Source organism: Aphis gossypii, chromosome 1, assembly GCF_020184175.1.
Source record: "Aphis gossypii isolate Hap1 chromosome 1, ASM2018417v2, whole genome shotgun sequence".
In the NCBI taxonomy this organism is placed as follows: domain Eukaryota; kingdom Metazoa; phylum Arthropoda; class Insecta; order Hemiptera; family Aphididae; genus Aphis; species Aphis gossypii.
In genome coordinates this window covers 64333487-64355232 of record NC_065530.1, presented here as the reverse complement: position 1 = coordinate 64355232, position 21746 = coordinate 64333487, and the positions used below count along the sequence as shown (strand labels likewise).

The 21746-nt window shown below is 34.1% G+C and overlaps 1 protein-coding gene across 1 annotated transcript in view; it reads right to left on the bottom strand.

Annotated features, from left to right (window-relative positions):
• Nucleotides 1-1829: 1829 nt before the first annotated feature.
• LOC114133015 (mucin-17-like) overlaps nt 1830-21746 on the bottom strand; it is a 62304-nt gene continuing 42387 nt past the window's right edge. Inside the window, 11 exon segments of the mRNA XM_050198441.1 lie at nt 1830-3421; nt 3808-4167; nt 4381-6490; nt 6646-10020; nt 10023-11831; nt 11962-12240; nt 12349-12496; nt 12589-12710; nt 12788-12991; nt 13922-13981; nt 20873-20985. Coding sequence (XP_050054398.1) covers nt 3319-3421; nt 3808-4167; nt 4381-6490; nt 6646-10020; nt 10023-11831; nt 11962-12240; nt 12349-12496; nt 12589-12710; nt 12788-12991; nt 13922-13981; nt 20873-20981 — 8679 coding nt within the window. The 5' untranslated portion in view covers nt 20982-20985 and the 3' untranslated portion in view covers nt 1830-3318.

Here is a 21746-nt window from a genome sequence, read left to right as displayed (position 1 = left end):
AAAATCCAGTGTTAGGTAGTTCATGTTTCTGTGTCTACAATAGACATCTCTTTAATCATATATTTGTTATTCGCTCTTAGAATGCAATGAATGTCAATGATGCCTGTAGACATTATGGCTTGTCTTTAAAATAAGTTTCAATAGTATTGAGTTGACTATGTATAGCAGGCAATGTTTTTTTCAAATCGTTTACAGCTTCTAGAATAGTTTGTAATGTAACTTCAGCTTTTATCATATGCTCTGTTATATTTATACACGTTAATTCCAACTTTTCTGTTTGTTCTTCTTGTAATTGAATAGATGTATGATTTTTTTCAATTAAATGTTCAATTTTATTTAATTTATCCGAATATGATTTAATTGAATGTTCAAGATTTTAATTAATTTTTTTTATTTCACCAGACAGAACTACCGAACACGTTCATAGTAGAAACTCAACTAAAGTTATTTTATAGTGTCACTTATATTTATCCAACTATTATGTGTATTGTCAAACCCCAGCCACTTAACAAATATCTGTGTCCCCTTTCTACGAATAATTTTTTCGATTAAATATTCGTTTGGGTAATTTGTTTTACATATTTCCTCAGAGTAAAAACAGCCAGCAATACCATAGGTTTTCTGAATATGATTGGACAAGTTGAAAACGTAATTATACCTACTGGAACGTATGAGTTGGAAGATTTAGAGTTTGTTATAAACAAGTTGAAGTCCGACTATATAACTTTTTTCGAATTAAAATCAGATGGTAACACGTTAAAGTGTATGATATCCTGTAGCCATGAGATTGACTTTTCAATCGAAAACAGTATAGCAACATTATTAGGATTTAGAAATGTTGTATATACTACTGGTACTACACTCGAATCTGAAAATACAGTCAACATAATGAAAATAAACTGTATAAAAATAGAGTGCAACTTAATAACCGACTCATTTTGTGACGGATCGCCGAGCCTTCTATAAGTTTTCAAAGTGTTGGGTGACACAATCCAAGTGATTAAAAGTACGATTCCAACCTATATAATACGCAAAAATCTATTAAACATGTACTTCACTTATGCAGTTGCTGTTGAATATTGTGATCGTATCTAATTCACCTATTTTATTAATATTTTTCGTCCGGTATATTGGATAACCCAGTTAAAAAACTGATTGTGATTATCTGTATCTTTTTAACGTGTGTGTAATAATATTATTACAGATAAATATAATAAGAATAATCATTTTAAAATAGTATACTTTAGCTGTTTAAAGTATTCACTGTTATGTATTTAAGCTATTTTATGCTTAGCTATTTTGCTGTCGCTATTTTGACATTTGCCTTAGAGAATTTGCGAATATGACGGTGACTCAAATTAATCTCATATGATGAGGTTAATTATTTTTTTTTGCAAGTATATATATAAACTTTATAGCAACTTTTAATGTAACAATCAAAAACATTATTTAACATTGTTTTAATTTTCTTTTTTATGTGTGGTGAATTAAATATTATTTTTATAATAGTATTATGTTCAAAGATTTTTGACATATAATGTCATTTGTTCAAGGCTTGATTAATTAAAATTGGGTTTAAGTGCATTATACAATACTAGATCTAAGTTTCTATACAAGTAAGGTATTTATATAGTTTGAGTACTCATTAAAAAATATCCTTTTTTTTAATAACCCTCATTAGTCTATTAAATAGATAATACTAAATTTAAAAATAAAATTTGAGGGCAATTTATAAACTATAATTGTATTTAGGTATCTAAATGAATTTCTTAAGATACATTAATACTGTATATACTTAATAAGTATAATCGAGATAAAATAATGTAAAATAACGTTTGTAAGTAAAAATTATATTAAGATTTTCATAGATATATCAGTTGCAACTTTCAGCAGTACAGTATTATTTAAACAAAGTACAAGGCATTAAAAATATATTTTTGTAAAAAAGAAAATAATACATTTTGTAGGTAATATTAATATTATTAACTTGTATCACAAAAACGTCAGTAAAAAAATTATTCACAATAAAACACACAATATGCTATGTATAAAAGTACAATATTAAATTTAAACAGTAGTTAATAATAATTAAAAAAAAAATCTATAATAATATGATCTAAACATATATTTGTTCACATAATATCTAGGTACCTAGTTTATTGGCAAAACATTATTTGAAATACATTCGTTTATATTAAGTAGACAATTTTTTTGGCCTAATTATAATATTAATTGTTAATCATTAACTTATCTTTTAAGTAATAATGTATATCTAAACTTATGAACAATATATAATATTTACATGTTATTCGTGCGGTATGTTTATCTGTGTGTTCGAGAGGCAGAAGACGTTTCGAAAGTAAAATTCTTTTGAATTTAGTGTACAAACACGCATTCTTTGACGTTTTCAAAATTATTTATCGATTTTCCTAATATTTTCGTGATGCATGTACACAATACGGCTAAGTAGATAAATTGACTTCTGCCTGTTAAACTACTCAGATAAAAATCCGACGTTACAAAAATAATAATAATAATAATAATAAAACATTTTTTTGCATTTCATCTTGGAAACCATGAGCACTGGATCGGTCTTGGTTAAAACGAAATATAATATAATTGGGTGGATAATTTCGTACCTAATTCTTAAAAAATTACGAGTGAATGGCAGCGATGTGATGCGTATACGTATACGATATAAAATTACTTTAAAAAAAAATTCGGAATTCATTGTGTCTGGACGGTTAGATTTTTCAATACAAAAAAAGAGTATAAAAGTTTTATAAAATTGTATTTTTGTTTGTAGCAATGTGGCGTGTATTGCTTACCATTATGGCATTATGCCTACAATTATATTATTTATATTACATATTATACTTAATTATGTTTTCTAAATTTCTAATCGTATAGTTAAATTAAATTTAATTCAGTTGCATAAAATCGCTTGGAAAAAAATTGATGTTAACAATTAACGTTTTTTTCTAAAGGTTTCTTACTACAATAAATAACTAGCCCTATTTTTTTTTATATAAACTAAAAGTAATAAATATAAAATACTCATTAGAACCAGTCTCCAATGTTTTCACGATGGCATACCATGTTTGTCTTTTTTTTCGTCGTAATAGTGATGGTATTAATATATTGAGCAACGTAATGCCGCGAAAATGGACATTTCGTGCGGTGTAGTTGATAATGAGAAAAAAAGTAAAAAAGGTAAAATAAAAAAAAATTGACGGTCGTCTACTTTTGGTTCTCGTTGCTCGTGTTGTCGTTAACTGTGGTATTTGGCACTTAGTCGTTGAAGTTTTTTCTTGTCATTTACCTCTTCTTTTGCTCGACTGCTTCGGCCATCATTTTTCTGAGCAAAGGCTCTGGACTGCAAGGTTTAGGATCGCATTTCATTTTGCCGTCGGAACCGCATCTGAAAAATCGCAGACAATAGTTAGTTTATTTATACAAAACATGAGCAGTAGGTACATTCTTGTTTTAATTTGAAATTTTCTCGACAATTTCATAAATTTTAATTATAATATAATGATTTAATGTTTAATAATATTTTATGGATCATTGTATATACTTTTTTTTTTTACTATTTGTGAAAAATTACAAAGGCAAAGAAAGAATGATAGTTAATAATCATTTTTGCTGAGCGAGTAGGAATAATGTTTAATATTTTTGAATATTTATTTAGACCAGTTAGCAAAGTGTCAACCTTAAAGGGTATTATCAGCTCATAATCGTGCTATTATATAACTCGTCGAGACAACGATAATAGAAAAGGTCGACGCGCTTATATTAAATACTTACATGCATTCGAGACAAGGACCAGAGGCAATTCCTACGTCTTCGCCTACGCGGTAAGCGTGCCCGTGAATAAGACATCCGGTACGTCTGGCCGCTCCTCGGTAGGCGTTGGCGAAGAAATGAGGTGGTACCATGGTTGTGGTTGAAGTGGTAGTTGTGGTAACGTTGACAGACGTGGCCTGGGCCACTGGACATTCGTAACGGGGACAACAGAAACCTTGGATGTTCTCCTGGTAGCATCCGAATATGGGAGGTGGGCAGCTCTGTTGTAGGCAAATTATATCGCCTCGGAAACAGAAACAGAAATCGCACGGGTCGTCTCTGGGCACTTGCTGAGCAGATACATATACCTTGCCACCGTATCTGTTTTAATTATTTAAAAAAATACCATTAGTCTATAAATATGTTAAATATATAAGTCTCAAACTCTCAACTTATACAAAATGGTGAATTTTACGAGCGGTAAAAACGTTCAAGTCGTAAAACAATAAAACTAATTATATTTGTTACAGAAAGGTGTTTTGTAAATACCTCCCATCCCAAATTGAACTAAAAGACAATATTTTCATCACTCACCTGCATGTGCCTGGCCCGTAAACTGCTTCATTTTCATCTTCGTACTCGTCCGGGTAACCTTGATCTGGTTGCAAAGGCGCTTCAGAGGTGGAATCCTGGTGGAATGGTTTTTGTGTCCACGTTGATTGTGGGATTGGTGTGTACGAAGGTTTTTGTGGGTAATTTGCGAGCGGGGCATTTGTAGAAGGGTTGAACGCAGGCGTTTCAGTGTCAAGTGGAATGTGCACAGCGTCTCCGGTTTCCGGACGTTGATGTTCATTTCCGTGGTTGTTGTCGTCTCCTACATGGACAGGTGGACGGAACGACGAACTGCTCGGTTCACCGAACCTATTGTCGTTGCCGTTTGGAGTACTGACTACTGGTCGGCCAGTTACCACCGATTGAGTCAGGACTTCCGCTGGTACGTCTGAATCCGATGTGATTGGAATATTTACGTCATCTGGTTTCTCTTCCTCGGCCGGCTTCACTGTTGCTACTGTATCATCAACAGGTACTTCATGTTGTACTGTCAACGGTACGCTTGTCTCAGGTGTTTTGTTGTCATCAACTACTACAGCTATTTCTGGCGGTGACGAGTCGGTACTTGGTTCACCGGCGTTCTGAATTTGGGTCAGGATCGGATTGCTAGGAGTTTCCGGTCCATTGTTGTCTGTTAAGTCCTGCTCACCAGAACTTGGCAAGTTTTGCGTTGTTGGAGATTCAACTGGAGTTTTACTATCGTCAACTGTTGCCTCAACTTCAGGACCATTTGATGGTAAATCGGTAGATACTCCTTGTTCTGCAGAATTTACTTCGTATTGTGGTGAAATGTTTGGAATCTGGGTAACTCCCGCCAATCCGTCGGCGGCGTTTTCGGACGGCAGGGAAATGTTTGCTTCCGTCGCGGACGAAGGATTTTCTGGCAAGATTTCATTAATCACATTTATTTTTTGTGTTTCTGGAGCACTGTCTACACTGCTTACTGTGGTTTGAGATTCATTATTGTATTGATCCGGTGAAGAATTTTCCGGCACAATTGTCGATTGATGACTGTCTTCGAATAATCCAACTTCTTCAACCGAAGTTTCAGTAGGTTTTGATGAAGTTTCTAATGAGTTTTTAACTGAGTCCTTGACTAAGTAAACTGACGAAATAATGTCGTCAATACTTGTTGGTCTTAAGCCATCGACATTATTTCCAGAAATCATAGGTTTTTCGTCGGCTATAATTGTGGGCGTTTGAGTTCCGACTTCTGAAGGATTAATTTCACCCAAAGGCAATTCCGTTACTATAGCAGTAGGGTTTGTGTTGGAATCTTCATTGGTGGGTGCATTATTAGCTTCTTCACTTGCTTTGTTATCGGTATCAACTTGTTGTTGATTTAAAATAGAATCGCTGGGCTTATACGTAGTGACGGATATCGAAACGTCTGATTCGGAGTTTTGTTCTGGCCGGTTTTGATCACTAGTTGGTAGTACATTAGTAACTGCAGGCTCATAGTTCTCTGGCACTTGGGTTGATGGTGCTAGATAGTCTTGAGATTCGTTGACTGTGTTGTGTAATACATTTTGTTCTTCGTTATTATTTAGCGTTTCTGGTTTGTTTGTTATTGATTGATCATCAGTTCCGTAAGAAATTGTCGTAGAATCAGCTTCAATATTTTCGATTGGTTTTGGATTTTCAATTGGTTGATCTATTTCAGTTGGCTTATTATTTTCTGTCAGTTGATCATTTTCAATTGGCTTATTGTTTTCTTCTGGTTTATCATTATTGGCTGGTTTTTCGTTTTCAATTGTTTCAAGATTAACATCAGTTACTGGTGAATTATTTTCGTTATCTGTAGCTACAAAATCTTCTACTGGCTTGTAAGGAATTTCAGTATTTGCTGGAACTTCAGTAACACCGATATCACCTTCAGAATTTATATTAGAGTTGGAATCAAATTGAGATGGTGCTAAAGTGTTGTATTCTTGAGAAATTTGAGGACTAGGCGTGCTTGAAACTTCATCGTCTGTTTGAGGTTTTTCGTCATTTCCTTCACTTGGCTTATCTTCTAATACTACTGTGGATATTAATTGAGGAGAACCAAGTTGATTATGACTGTCGAACAACATCCCTTCTATGCCTCCTTCTGTAAAATAAAAATTATAAGAAAAATATAATTTATATCGTGTAACTTAAACTTGTACTCAAAACGTTTTAATAGATCAAAACATTTCAGTTATATATATTCATTATACATATATTTAAATTTTAAGCATAATACATTTTTATATAATTACTTACCACACATGTATGTTGGGCAACACCACGATTCGTTTCCTGGGTGTAACGGTATACAATTTCTATGTTGTGGCGGTGCGGGTGGGCAGTTTACAGAAGTACACGTGACTATGCTATTTAAACACTCGCATTTTTCATGACATGGGTTAGATTTTGGTACTTCAGCTTTGTGTGCATAAGTCACAAAATCGATCAAACAGCTTCCCTCCCCTGGTACTCCTGGTTGTACGTTTTCATAAGATTCTGTTACCACATCACTATTTTTGTCCACATTAAACGTGGTTATTTCACTTATAGAATCTACTGGTTCGTTTGTTATGATTAATTCCGGAGCGTTCGATGATTCACTATAAACTGATGTTGTTATATCTATAACATAATCGGGCGTTTTCGATACTAATGGTTTATCAGCATTTTGTGAATCTTCAGATGGTTTTCCATTAACATTTAATGTTTGTTCATCAATTGATGACTGAGTTGTATATACTTCTGATTCAGTATTTGGATCTTGAATTATATCATTAGGGCTTTCTGGTTGATATGGTACATTGGTACTTGTCTCCACATCATTGATAATGTTCACATTCGGAGATTCTTGGATAGGGCTATTTGTTGAGCTATCATCCTCGCTGTGCTGTGTTGGTGCTTCATTAGAACTGATTTGTGGTACAACATTTTCAGGTCGATCATTATTTACGTTCGTTTCAACAGTATTAGATGGATTTGCCGGTGAACTTCCTTCGTTTTCAACAATTTGACTTCCAGGTGCATCTGTAGATGGCAAATCAGCATAGTTATTTGTTGTTACTAAATTGTCTGCATTATTATCTATATTTCCTGAAATCGTTTGAATAGTTGCACTTTCGACCGAAACGTCTTCGTTTGTATTTTTAACTGGTTTTTCATCGGATACTTGTGAATTTAAGCCAGCTTCTACTTTATCTGATGAAGGTTGAACATTCTCTCCGTTATTAAGATATGATGCAGTGCTTGTAACTAAATTATTTTTTTCATCTGATGAGGTATCTGGGTAAACTGACGTCTGATCTACAATCTCGTTAACATTCTCGTCTAGTGATTGTACTTGAGAAGTAACGCTTTCATATTGATTGTTTTGTTCTGGTGTTTCATTATGTATACTATGTAATACAGGTGATTCAGTTGGTACATATTTTTCAGAAGATTGATCGAATGAACCGTTTGTCAACTCGTCGTTTGGTTTTTTCGTTTCGTCTTGTGTAGTTATTTGTTCACCAGGATTAATAACTTGAGGATGTACTGTATGAATATTATTTTCATCTATTTGCTGTTGTGGTGAAGTAGTAGTAACATAATTTGCTTGTTCATCGGCAGACGACTGATAATTATTTGTCGACACTTCTGATTCAGTCGGAGTTTCAGTTTGATGAGTGATCTGTTGGTTTACTGAATCGGCATTAGGTGCGTTTTCGTTTTCTTCGCCTTGATGTACGTCGATGGGTAGATTTTCTTGAGATGCAGGGTCGTGATTAATTACTTCTGTGTTAACATCATAATTTATTTCAGTCGTTGGCGTAAACACTGGTTCCAAACTTACTGGATTGTTCGAACCAAACCTATTATCGTTATGTTCAGCGATGGCGGGTAATTGATCATGAGAATTAACTGGAGTATCCGGCCTAGCAACACTATTCACATTGTTATCAACTGGTTTTATGTTTATTGAATTTTTATTATTTTCATCTACATTTTGGCTTTCTGTAACTAATTCAGTGTGAGTTTCTGGTAATTTGTTAGCCGTATCAGTGTTTTCAGTAACTGACGTTTTATCATCAGCTGATGGTTTTGGAACTTCAACAGTCTTGTCATTGGTATTGTTTTCATTGATTATTGAAGGAGATTGTTCAACTTTAACTTGATTATCCGAGAACAGCGGTGGTGATGTTGGCGATACAACAAATATATTATTTTCTTCATTTGGTTGTTCTGTCGATGCATCGTTTTCTGAAGCTACTGGTGCAACTGTTTGAATAGGATTACTTTCAGGTATTTTATTTTCAGACTGTTTGGATGGAATTTCAGTTTGAGATACATTTTCCGACTGTATACTATCATGATTATTTTGTTCTGATTGTGTCTTATCCGGTTGGTTTCCTATTCCCGAAGTGCTCTCTACTGTTGGTTTATTTTGTTCAGTAGGTTCATTTTCCACTTGGGGAATTTCAGTCGGAGATACATTTCCTGACTGCGGACTACCCTGATTATCTTGTTCTGTTTGTGTTTTATCAGATTCTGGTTGGTTGCCAACCCCTGAAATGCTGTCAATTACTGGTTTATTTTGTTCAGTGGGTTCATTTTCTGCATTTGGAATTTCAGTTGGAGATACATTCTCTGATTGAGGCCTGTCTTGATTTATTTGTTCTACTGGTGTCTTATCGGATTCCGGTTGGTTTTCAGTTCCCGAAGCGTTGTCAACTACTGGTTTATTTTGTTCAGTAGGTTCATTTTCTACTTTGGGAATTTCAGTTGGTGATACATTCTCTGACTGAGGACTACCCTGATTATCTTGTTCTGTTTGTATCTTATCAGATTCTGGTTGGTTGCCAGTTCCCGAAGTGCTATCAATTACTGGTTTATTTTGTTCAGTGGGTTCATTTTGTGTAGTTGGAATTTCAGTTGGAGATACATTCTCTGATACAGGACTGTCTTGATTTATTTGTTCAACTGGTGTCTTATCGGATCCCAGTATGTTCCCAGTTCCCAGAGCGCCGTCATCTACCGGTTTATTTTGTTCAGTAGATTCATTTTCTACTTGAGGAATTTCAGTTGGAGATACAATTCCTGACTGAGGACTACTCTGATTATCTTGTTCAATTGGTGTCTTGTCAGATTCTGGTTGGTTTTCAGTTCCCAAAGTGCTGTCAACTACTGGTTTATTTTGTTCAGTAGGTTCATTTTGTGTACTTGGAATTTCAGTTGGAGATACATTCTCCGATTGAGGATAGCCTTGATTAATTTGTTCTACTGGTGTATTATCGGATTCTGGTTGGTTTCCGGTTCCCGAAGCGATGTCAACTACTGGTTTATTTTGTTCAGTAGGTTCATTTTCTACTTGGGGAATTTCAGTTGGAGATACATTCTCCGATTGAGGGCTGTCTTGATTAATTTGTTCTACTGATGTATTATCAGATTCTGGTTGGTTTCCGGTTCCCGAAGCGATGTCAACTACTGGTTTATTTTGTTCAGTAGGTTCATTTTCTACTTGGGGAATTTCAGTTGGAGATACATTCTCCGATTGAGGACTGCCTTGATTAATTTGTTCTACTGGTGTATTATCGGATTCTGGTTGGTTTTCGGTTCCCGAAGCGATGTCAACTACTGGTTTATTTTGTTCAGTAGTTCATTTTCCACTTGGGGAATTTCAGTTGGAGATACATTCTCCGATTGAAGACTGCCTTGATTAATTTGTTCTACTGGTGTATTATCGGATTCTGGTTGGTTTCCGGTTCCCGAAGCGATATCAACTACTGGTTTATTTTGTTCAGTAGGTTCATTTTCCACTTGGGGAATTTCAGTTGGAGATACATTCTCTGATTGAGGACTGTCTTGATTAATTTGTTCTACTGGGGTATTATCGGATTCTGGTTGGTTTCCGGTTCCCGAAGCGATGTCAACTACTGGTTTATTTTGTTCAGTAGGTTCATTTTCTACTTGGGGAATTTCAGTTGGAGATACATTCTCCGATTGAGGACTGTCTTGATTAATTTGTTCTGCTGGTGTATTATCAGATTCTGGTTGGTTTCCGGTTCCCGAAGCGATGTCAACTACTGGTTTATTTTGTTCAGTAGGTTCATTTTCTACTTGGGGAATTTCAGTTGGAGATACATTCTCTGATTGAGGATTGTTTTGATTTATTTGTTCGACTGGTGTCTTATCGGATTCCGGTTGGTTTCCAGTTCCCGAGGAGTTGTCAACTACTGGTTTATTTTGTTCAGTAGGTTCATTTTCCACTTGGGGAATTTCAGTTGGAGATACATTTTCTGATTGAGAATTGTCTTGATTTATTTGGTTTACTGATGTCGTACTTGATTCCGGTTGATTTTGTGCTCCCGAAGTACTGTCCACTACTGGTTCATTTTCTACTTTTGGGATTTCAGTTACAGGTACATTTTCTGACTGTGGATTATCTTGATTATTTTGTTCTATTGGTGTCTTATCAGATTCCTGTTGGTTTCCAGCTCCCGAAGTGATGTCTACTACTGGTTTATTTTGTTCAGTAGGTTCATTTTCTGCTTTTGGAATTTCAGTTACAGATACATTTTCTGACTGTGGACTATCTTGATTATTTTGTTCTATTGATGCCTTATTAGATTCCGGTTGGTTTCCAGTTCCTGAAGTGATGTCTACTACTGGTTTATTTTGTTCAGTAGGTTCATTTTCTGCTTTTGGAATTTCAGTTACAGATACATTTTCTGACTGTGGACTATCTTGATTGTTTTGTTCTATTGGTGCCTTATCAGATTCCTGTTGGTTTTCAGCTCCCGAAGTGATGTCTACTACTGGTTTATTTTGTTCAGTAGGTTCGTTTTCTACTTTGGGAATTTCTGTCCCAGATATAGCTTCTTCCTGTTTATTTTCTGTTGATGAAACTGGTAAGTTGGACGTATGATTGTCGTGAGTTGGGTCTTTATCTGAAATTTCATTACTATTGTTTTCTTCGCCAACCTTTACGTTATTATCTTTATTAGGAACTGTCTGAGTAGAAGGACTAACAGCATTTTCATTTGTTGATGGATCAGATGCTGGTAATTGTGTTGGCTGCACTGTGTCGATTAATATTGGCTCATCTGGTTTGTTTGTAGTGTCATAATTAGCTTGTTCAGGTTCGGTACCAAAGTTATCCTGATTTGTTAAATTTGGTGTTGCACTTGAAGTTTCCTGCTTGTTTTTATCGTTAAAATTGTTTACACTATCACTTTCTGGTATATTATTTGTTTCTCCTATTGTATTATGATTTTCTGGAGGAGTTGTCACGGTATGCTCAGACTCAACATCATTTCCTTCGTCTTGTTCACTTGTTGGTTGGTTTTCTCCCAGTTTATTATATATATCCTCATTTATAGGGAATTTTTCGGCTTCGTTTTCGTCCGAATCGCTTAGCAATACTGGCTGTAACGTCGTCATGTCATATGAATTGTTCGTTTCATTTGCTGTAAAATAATAAAAAAAGACTCTTTATTTAAAATTTTAACTAAATAATTTTGATGAAAATTATGATTTTTTTGAACGGTAGCCATTGTAAATAAATAATTACTATATATACATATATTTAACACATACCGCATTGATACGAAGTGGGGCAACATTGACCAGCCGGCGGTGTTTCCGGTGTGCAGTCTTTTCCTCTGAGTGGTTCACCGCAGTCTTGAACTGCACACACGATATCACCTCTCATACAATAGCAATGTTCACAAGGTTTTTCCGAGACCATAGCAATAGACTCTCCATCTCGGTAAACGTCGTCGTTAACTCGGCAATCAAATGGCGCGGAAGTAGTGGAAAAAACTAGTCCACCGGAGATTTGTGGAGCCGAAGTAGTAGATTTTTCACTTTCATAATCTATAGAAACGTTTGGTATACGATTTATACTATTGTTGTGGTGACATATATACACTCGCGTCGCGAGATAATTATACAGTAAGTCTTAAAGTACTACTACAAACTCACCACAATCATATCGAATAGGGCAACAAACACCTTCATGGTATACTGGTCGACAACCTTCCACGTGTAACGTACACTCTTGCATAATGCAAGCTGTTCGGTTTCTGATACAATAACAGAGTTCACACGGTTTTTCCGGATTGGGTGGAACCTGCAAACACGTGCGGTTAAAAATAAATGTATTATAAACAAATATCATTGATAAAACGTTAAAAGAAAACAAGAAATCGTTTTGAAACTCACCTGCGCCCCATCGGGAAAGAATTCGTTTTCGTCCATCATGCATCCATAATTGTCGTGCCATCCAATTTCAGTTGTTGTAGTTGGCGTCGGCGTGGTCGAACTGGTCAAGAGGTGTACTGGCACTGTAACATCCGAACCAACTGGGTGGCTTATTGATGTACGAATGGATAAAGTTGTATTTTTATATTTAATAACATACCTTCCGGGCAAGATATGACGGGACAACATTGATCGGGCGATTTTTGTACCGTACAGTCTTGTCCAATGGCTTTTGAAAATGGACACACTCTCAGGTAACACATCAGCATTCTATTGTGGCAAGTACAGTTCAAACACGGTTCGTTGGTCACTATGCGATCACCTTCTTCGTAATGTTGATAATTATAGTAACAGCCATTTGGGTCTAGACAAAAAATATACATTATAACGATTTCGAAAAATAGTCCATTTTGTGAGTTTTATAATCTATTTAAATATAATAAAAGCATATTAGAAATCTAGTTAAAATTGTATACATAATATGCTTCTTGAAAAACATTGTCTTATATGAGAGAGTTATTTATTTATTTATTTACGGAATTAATTATATTTACAATAATATATAGTGTTGAAATATAATAAACATAATTTTAATATTAGTTTAGTAGTTGATAAATTATTTAAACCATATAATACTATACCATATACTTAAGTAATAATATAATTATTCAATTGTGGTTTGATAGCCACATTATTTTATAAAAATAAAAATAAATATAATTTAACTTTATTAACAAAAAAGAACATAAAATGTCATTTTTATAAATCTATTATTATTATTTAAACTCGTTACGCAGTAGTGCAGTACCGTACCATTGTTGACACCGATGTAGGTGTTTTGCATAACCGATCAGCCTGCTTCTGATTTTATATTTTTTCATTTTAAATATTTTTAAACATAGCATTTTATATTACACTTTATTATTTTGTGTCTTTAAACTGTACAATAATTGTAAAGCTAATTCTTCAGTTATTAATATCGAATACCGGTGTACCTTATTATATTTATTTATAGTATTTTAATAACACAAATAATAATTTATTATAATATTCTAAAAAATACAGAAAATTAAAAAAATATATTAATATAATGTAACACAATAATAAAACATTTTATTTTCTCTAGTGATTTTTTATTCATTGATTTTTAATATTTAAAACGTCAAAAAAAAAACACATGTTGGGCTTTTTTTTTAACTTGTATTATTGTTGGCGATTTTTTTTTTTGGAAAAAAGTAATCTGTACGCTTATAGTAGAACGATAATTTTATAACAATAATATTATGATCCTTACCATTAAAATAGTCTGCGAGATCTGTCCGTTTTGATTCCATTTCATCGTAAGTCGTCGGTGCTGAAACACAAGAAAATCATTTATTATTATTATTTTTTTTTTTTATTTTATTGGTTGTGCAGAGACGTAGGTCGTACGCCGTGGTAGTAAACCGTAAACGTGATGATAGAGGGTATTCGTGCACCTCGTGAGTGTCTAGACGATTTGACAATATAGTTGCTAATTTGAATTGTTTTTTTTTTTTTACACAATTACATAAAAACCTTATTATACTGTATAGTTTATTTGTTATAATATCGTCAATACAGGTATTATTCTATTATTATATCATATAAAACCGTGTATTACCTACAATTAATTTTTTTACAAAAAAAAAAAAATTGATAAAACGTTACGATTTATTTGCCATTTATTTTTTCAACGAATTTCGTAAAAATACAAATACCTTTAAAATACGAATACTTAAAATATTGAAAATATTGAACAAATATTTTTTTTTAATAAAAATCTGTCATTTAAGTCTAATTAATATTACATTTCTCTGATACGACGTCTTTCAAATTAGTTAATGCAGGAAAAGCCTTATCTTCCATACCAATAGTATTCTTGACTAAATTCGTTAATGTTCTTAAATCGTGTTTGAATTGTAACTTCAAAAGTGTTTTCTTTCTTATTTTGCGGTTCAACTTTACTCTAGCTAGGATTAACGATGGTAAAATCATTATTTGTGTACTCGAGATAACGATAAACGATTAGTTTTATATCAAGTTCAGAGTTATCGAAAGCAAAACGTTGTTAAGGTCTAGTGATAGTTTCAAGGAGAATTCACTGTCGTTCGAAATAACGAAAAATTCGAGATAGCGACGTTCAACATAATACGATTCTACTGTACTATTATGGATATGTGGTGTATATTGCAATGTATACGACGAGTCCAAGTAACGACAATCGCTTTATCTATGATTTATGGAAAACGGAATTCAATCGATCAGACCGATCTTGGCACGGACGGTACGACGATAGGTTATAGCAGGTTTAATCGCACGCGGTTCCATCCTATAATCGACTAAACCGCCGCAGAGCGTAATCTTCGTACTATACGCGATCGATGGTTACACGCGTTTAAGTATAGAGTCTCTCTAACTGTACCTGTGCCGTGTTTATTTTTTGAAACGATCGATCGCGACCAAATGTGGGACAAGCACGTGGTTTACACGTACCTCCATATGGCCATAATTTACGTTATATAATATCATACCTGAGATCGAACGGGATTTAACGGCACCACTCGTACCGCCGTTGCCGGGGTCATCTTGTGATGTATAAAATACAATATAACATTATATCTATACTTGGAAGTTTACCGGCGATAAAAATATGTATAATTTTTTTTTTTTTTGAATCACGTATATTGTTATTAGGTAGGTATTCACCATAATAACGCAGAACCGGTTGTTTCAAAATAGAAACGAATAATATGATAATAACGATAGAAAAACGTAGTCTATAGTAATATTATAGACTCGCTGCCGTGTTGCAGCTGCGGTGGAGTTATTTTGCATTTCCTGATACGCATGCACACGCGATAACTGCGTAAACCTTCACCTGTAGACCTAATCATACGGCCAGTGGTACAGATGGGATACGACGACCGCGGTAATTGATGGTTCTGAGACAATATAAATAGCGGAGAGAATACGAATTCCTCGAGACATTGACGCGCACGAATGATGCGTGCGTTTTTTATCGTTCCGTCCTAGACACGTATTTAAGCTTTAAAAAAGCGTTAATGAACTTGGTACCTACGTCATTTATATACGACTCGACTGAAACGAACGGTGGTTATTATACACTATTAAAGTGTATAATATTATTTACGTCTTTAAGTACATCAAAAATATTTTTTAGATTCACGGTATATTATTATTTAAGGACACAGGAGAATTTATCTGCTGTTTTATGACTATGAGCATTAGAAATTTCCGCCCCTAAATAAAAATAAGTCTTATATGCTATGCAGGTAAATATTAACTGTAAAAAATAAATGCAATCAAAAAAAAATTGTAAGTGATAAAACAAAATATTGTATGTTTCTCATTATAAACTCTTTATTATATACACCAAACTTTTGTTTAATAATTTAATATTTATAAAACACTAATTGTATAAATCGACTTGATCTGCGAAAAAATTGACTAAACAAACATAAAACATCTCACTGAGATGTTGATGATTAGATAATTTGGTATATTTTTGAATTCTAACTCTAAGTTTTTATGATATATTTAAGAAAAATTTCTGAAAATTTTTTCAAATAGGTTTTAAGTCCGAAAGGTGCATATAATGACATTATTGTCTTATTTTGTACATTTGAATTATAAAAAATAAATTAGAAATTATTTTATTATAATTAAAAAACGTATTTTGCATACTTTTCATATTTTAATAATTTAAACTGTTTTAAAGAATTTTTATTTTCGGATATAACCTAACGATATTTTGTTTATCTTTTTTGTTTATTTTTTCTCATGAACTTGGATTTCAACAATAACTTTATTTATATTTCAACAAATAAGGTTCATATTTTAAAATATATTTTTTTTAATAATTAATACATTTGGAAGCAATAACATTTTTTTAGAATCTTTAAGTTTTCGTCGTAGTTCTAACCATTAATGTATAGAATAAGTATATATAAATATATATATCAAGTGTATACCGTATATGCATTTTTACAGTTATGCGCATAGTTTAGTGTCTTAAATTCACAGCCTGGTTATTATATTTACTTAGTATATACTAATATTACCAAATATTAACTGAGCCATTTGCATTAGTATATCCCGTTTGACGAGCGGTCGTTTTGACAAAAATATTATATTTGTATTGTTTTTGCGTTGTGTTAATATAACGTTGTCCGTCGCATATTATATACGCATTACTGTTGTGTCCACAACCGATGTCGGTCAACAACGTATTATTAAAATTATAATATATAAAATCGTCGCCGCTTCACAGGTACTTGCGCATATATGTTTTATGCCTATAAGTATAATATATTATATCCCGTGCCGTGGACAACTCACACCCGCGACCCGTTATTGCGGCAATCCTGAAACGATATGATCTATACGCATGTTTTTCGACGCCCATCGCCGAACACCATCATCTCTGTCCACCGGCGAGTTTTCATTAGCGAAATTATCCTGGAAACGCGTTTGTAATAGTGTGTGCGATGATAACGGTCCGTCCGGCCTAGACTTCCGGGGATTTTCTCACGGCATCATGCGCGAGCCATATACTTTTCGGTATCATAATATAATCGTCCACCCATTTTTTCCTCCGAAATGTAATAATATTAATAATAATTCGGGTCATATTATTTTAGCTCCGTCACACGCACTCATTATTACATATTAGTGTAATCATTGCGGACGGGCCGCGTCTTAACAGTTATAATATTATAGACACGCGAAACGCCCCGCGGAAACGAGACCGGTGTGATTTCGTAACACTAGAATATTATAATAATACAGTGCGCGTACTCTGACATCGACAAAAATCACAGATTCTAAATAATATTACATATTATGATACGGCGGTTCTGTAAAAATATTTTGAGGTTTTATATCTCAATACATATCACATATTCACATACACTCATGTATATGCATACGGTTTTTACCAAAAACGTTCGTTCAAGCATCTGGTTAGTAGTCTTTTTTGTGTAGTTGTTATAGTTTTTTGAACATTAAATTATTGATTTGATCTTGCGCGGCGTGCAACGATATTAATAATAATGATAATAATGGTTATATGTACAATATTGATGTGTGTTCGTTAGAAAACATCTATAAAAAGGGCTGTAAGTGTCCAGTTTTTCCAGTGGTCCGTCCACGGTACAAATATGCAAAATTCTGTCGTTGGACGGTTCAAACACCGGGTGAAACCAGACAAATTCGTGTTTGTTTATTTTCGTCGTAAACGGGATCGCGCATATAAACACGTCCGTGATCGGGATTTGATATTTTTGTTATTTTAAATAGCCATTGTGTTGCGTGGTAAATTATTATAAATACCTACGTATTGCCCATACATCTACGTGGGAAACGTGCACGAGTGTGGTGTGCTCGGTGATCGAGAACCGGCAGAGAGCACCGATTACGCGAGAATCGTGAACTCTGAAACGTCGTTTTACGGCCAAGTTCATGGATGTCCGATTATTGTGCCCCACGGGTCTTCGCTGCAGCTAATGGACGGCCGCATTGTGTGCATTTTTAGCGGCAACGCGCCTAACATAATCACCTGTCCTTCACACCAGCACCGTCTCGTAAAATACTTTATTATTATGTGTAAAACGCACATCGGTTTTCTGAACGACGAAAGCGTTTTATGCATCGTGCATTTTTGTCCATAACTCATATAATATGACGACATGACTACGTAACATGGATGCGTATGAGTCGACGAATAAATAATGACGGTTCAACTAAGTCGATTAAAACATTTAAACTCGAATACTGTGTGGAGATTAAATTCAAAAGTTATATTTAAAGTTGACGTGTAGGCTCAACGCAGACTTATTATATGCATACGTAGTTGGAACACGACAGAGTGGCATTTTTCACATTCTTGTACCTATATAGTTGTGTGACTAGTAATTATTATTTATTAGTATACATATTTTCACGCTGGGCTTGCGTTGCTACTGCACAATTATATACATATAAGATACCGCATAAATGGATTGTCGTTTAAGTCCACTTTATTCACTCTTGGTAGAGTGCTATTGTCCTTTAGGCACTCATCTCCCGGAACAGCAGAAGTAAAATACATTTTTTTTTCCCATAAACTCGTTTTATCACTTTATACGAAAAGGGTTTATAATAATACGTAAATATTTAATAATGTATCTAGTATCCTACGACGACCGCGAAACAATGGGTAGCGGGCGTCGGCGGTAACCAAGTCGAACCATAAAAGAATACGAGAGATGGAGCTTTGTGTCGTCTACACTGTCCTCCCTACCCTCTGACACCCCCGCACCCTTTTAATCGCATCACCGCAACGGGGCGGCGTCGACGGTTAACTTAACACACACATACTATATATACATATATTTAATATTATAAAGCGCGCGTTGCACTGCGCACAATGACCGTATAAAATGCAAAACTCGTGTGACCTTTACTCTTCTCTGGTCTGCGTCTCACGACAGTCGTTTTAATGTTATGCGTCCGTCTTTGTGGCGAACTTATAGCGCACATTTCTCCGCCAAAGCGATTGAATGCTAAATCTCATTCGCCACAGCCAGCTGCTGCGGCTAAAGGAAGGTATTCGCTGCTGTCATCGATATTATATATTACTATATAAATGGCGAAGTCGTCGGAGCGCTGAATAATTCATTGCACGGTTGCGCGAATGAGGGACCGCCGACAGAAGAAATTTTGATTTGACGTGACATCCGATGAGTTTGTTTTTCGAAACGACCGTGCGAGTGGACGACAATTCCTTTGGCTGAAGCAGGTGAGCGCTTGTCGATAAACGAGTCGTAAATATAATTTATGTCCGCCACTGCGCCGACCGACAACACAAAGTATATGCGGTTGAGTCGCCTATAGTCGACTAGACTTCGTTGCACGAGAAAATACGATTCGTGTATTTTAAAATATACAGTATCTACTAATTTGCATATTATAGTTTATGTGCAGCTATAGTAATTTCAACTAATTATTGTACTTTAAGGTGCGAATGATCAACGAATAGGTAAGTTTACATGATATTATGTCATATTAAGATAATTTGAAATAGATTTAATTTATCCGATCGTTTATAGTAACGCAAGAACAATAATAATACTAATAATGTCGGAATTATTAATACAGTTTGCTGAACAATTTAATACTATATGTGAATTTATACACATATTTATTTCTCACTGTACTTATAATCGATCTATAAATGCGGTGTAGCTATGAATTATGGTATTCTCAAAGAATTTGTATGCACTTATGCACTAATAATAATAAATAAAATATGCAAATTTTGAAATCTTTATACGTAAAAACATGCTCAATTATTTTAAATAGATAAAATTAGAATATATTAATGAATAATACATATAATTTGAAATACATTTTTGTAGTCGAAATGACGTTTGTATAATTTTTTATTCAAATTTATACAATATTCATTATAACAACAAATCTGAAGCTTATTACATTAATTGGCTGATTTGTAAAAAAACCATACATTAAGTTGTTAAAACATGAAAAATAAGTATATATTTTATGCACGACATACAATATACATATTAGACTATACTTTAAGAGATATGCAATACAAAAATTAAACATAATATGTTTCTACAAGTATATAATATGATACACTTTGCATGTATTCATATGCAACTATAGTAGATATATAAATCATAGTTTGAAGTGTTTGAACAAACTTCAAACGAATGGTTGGTATTTTATTATTTATTATAATAATATACACATTGTAAGCTGTAGAGATAACAATACATTTTTAAATCGGTTTTTCGTGATGTTTGTGTGCGGGCGGATTTTGAACAGATTCGAACAAGCAAACACTTTTGCGTACATTATAAAATATTATTCTAATCCCGCGCGTATTCACTAGATCGCTAAAGAAAGAAGCTTACAATGGTTTACTATCCTTTGTTGTTTCAGCAAGTAAAAAGGCAATACTCGAAAAAAACATCGCTAAGACTTATCCCTCAAAATCATAAATGTGACTTTGTCTAGAAAAATAAAAACCAAGAAATCGCTGCAAGGTGTCGTATAGATATAATAATATAATAATTATTATTGCGTTAGGGAAGATTTTAAATCTATAATAGATTTCAGGAAATCCAACTATTAAATTATTTTTTGAATGCACAATACAGTAGCTGATAATAATATGTATAAATGTACTGGTACTCACCAGACTTTGTTAGTGCCACACAGACGATCAATATGAGAGCCGTTGTCACCCCGCAGCGGTGTTGGAAGCTCGTGGGAGCTGCACTCCCCAGAGCCATGTCTAGGTTCATCTGCCTGAAAAAAAAAATTAACGGTAAAATTAAAATATAGTAATAATAATAATAACTACATGATGTACTGCGGTGCAGTATCGATGTCGGGTCGAAGAATGGTATTTATGTATATGCTATTTTCGATCACATTCTCGTTATAATATCAATTCATGCACACATATAAGCTCAAGACGATGATAATATAACTTCGTGCATACGTCCCTCGGGGTGGACCGGAATGCGCACGCACGTATAGACATTTCTCGATTTATATATTATAATAACGTATGATAAACAATATTATTATGTAGATTTTACAACGATTTTCGTCGTCGTGATTTATGTATAATCATTAATGATATACCTTACCTAGTTACCTACACGGTGCGCTTTTCTGTCGGTGGTCGGCGCGGGTTACCTATGTATACCGTTATGTATTATATTATTATTATTGTTATTATATTATGCTGTTGAGACTACAGCGTCGCACTGGCAATATGACCGTATGAAACTCTACTGAAACAGGTGTGTGTGAAACTTGTAAGCCGTGTCGTAAGTGCGGTTGAGCAGGTAAGTAGAGGCAAGTGCATCTATATATAGGTATTAAATTATGTGTACTATATCTCGCGGACACACCGGACTAACCAGTCACTGCGGGTTTAACGACAGTTTATATCTATTTATAAACATATACATACAAATATATATTAATATATAATATATTTTATCGGAACCTGACATAATATACTGTGTCTGCGTCGACGACGGTGTACGCACGAAAAT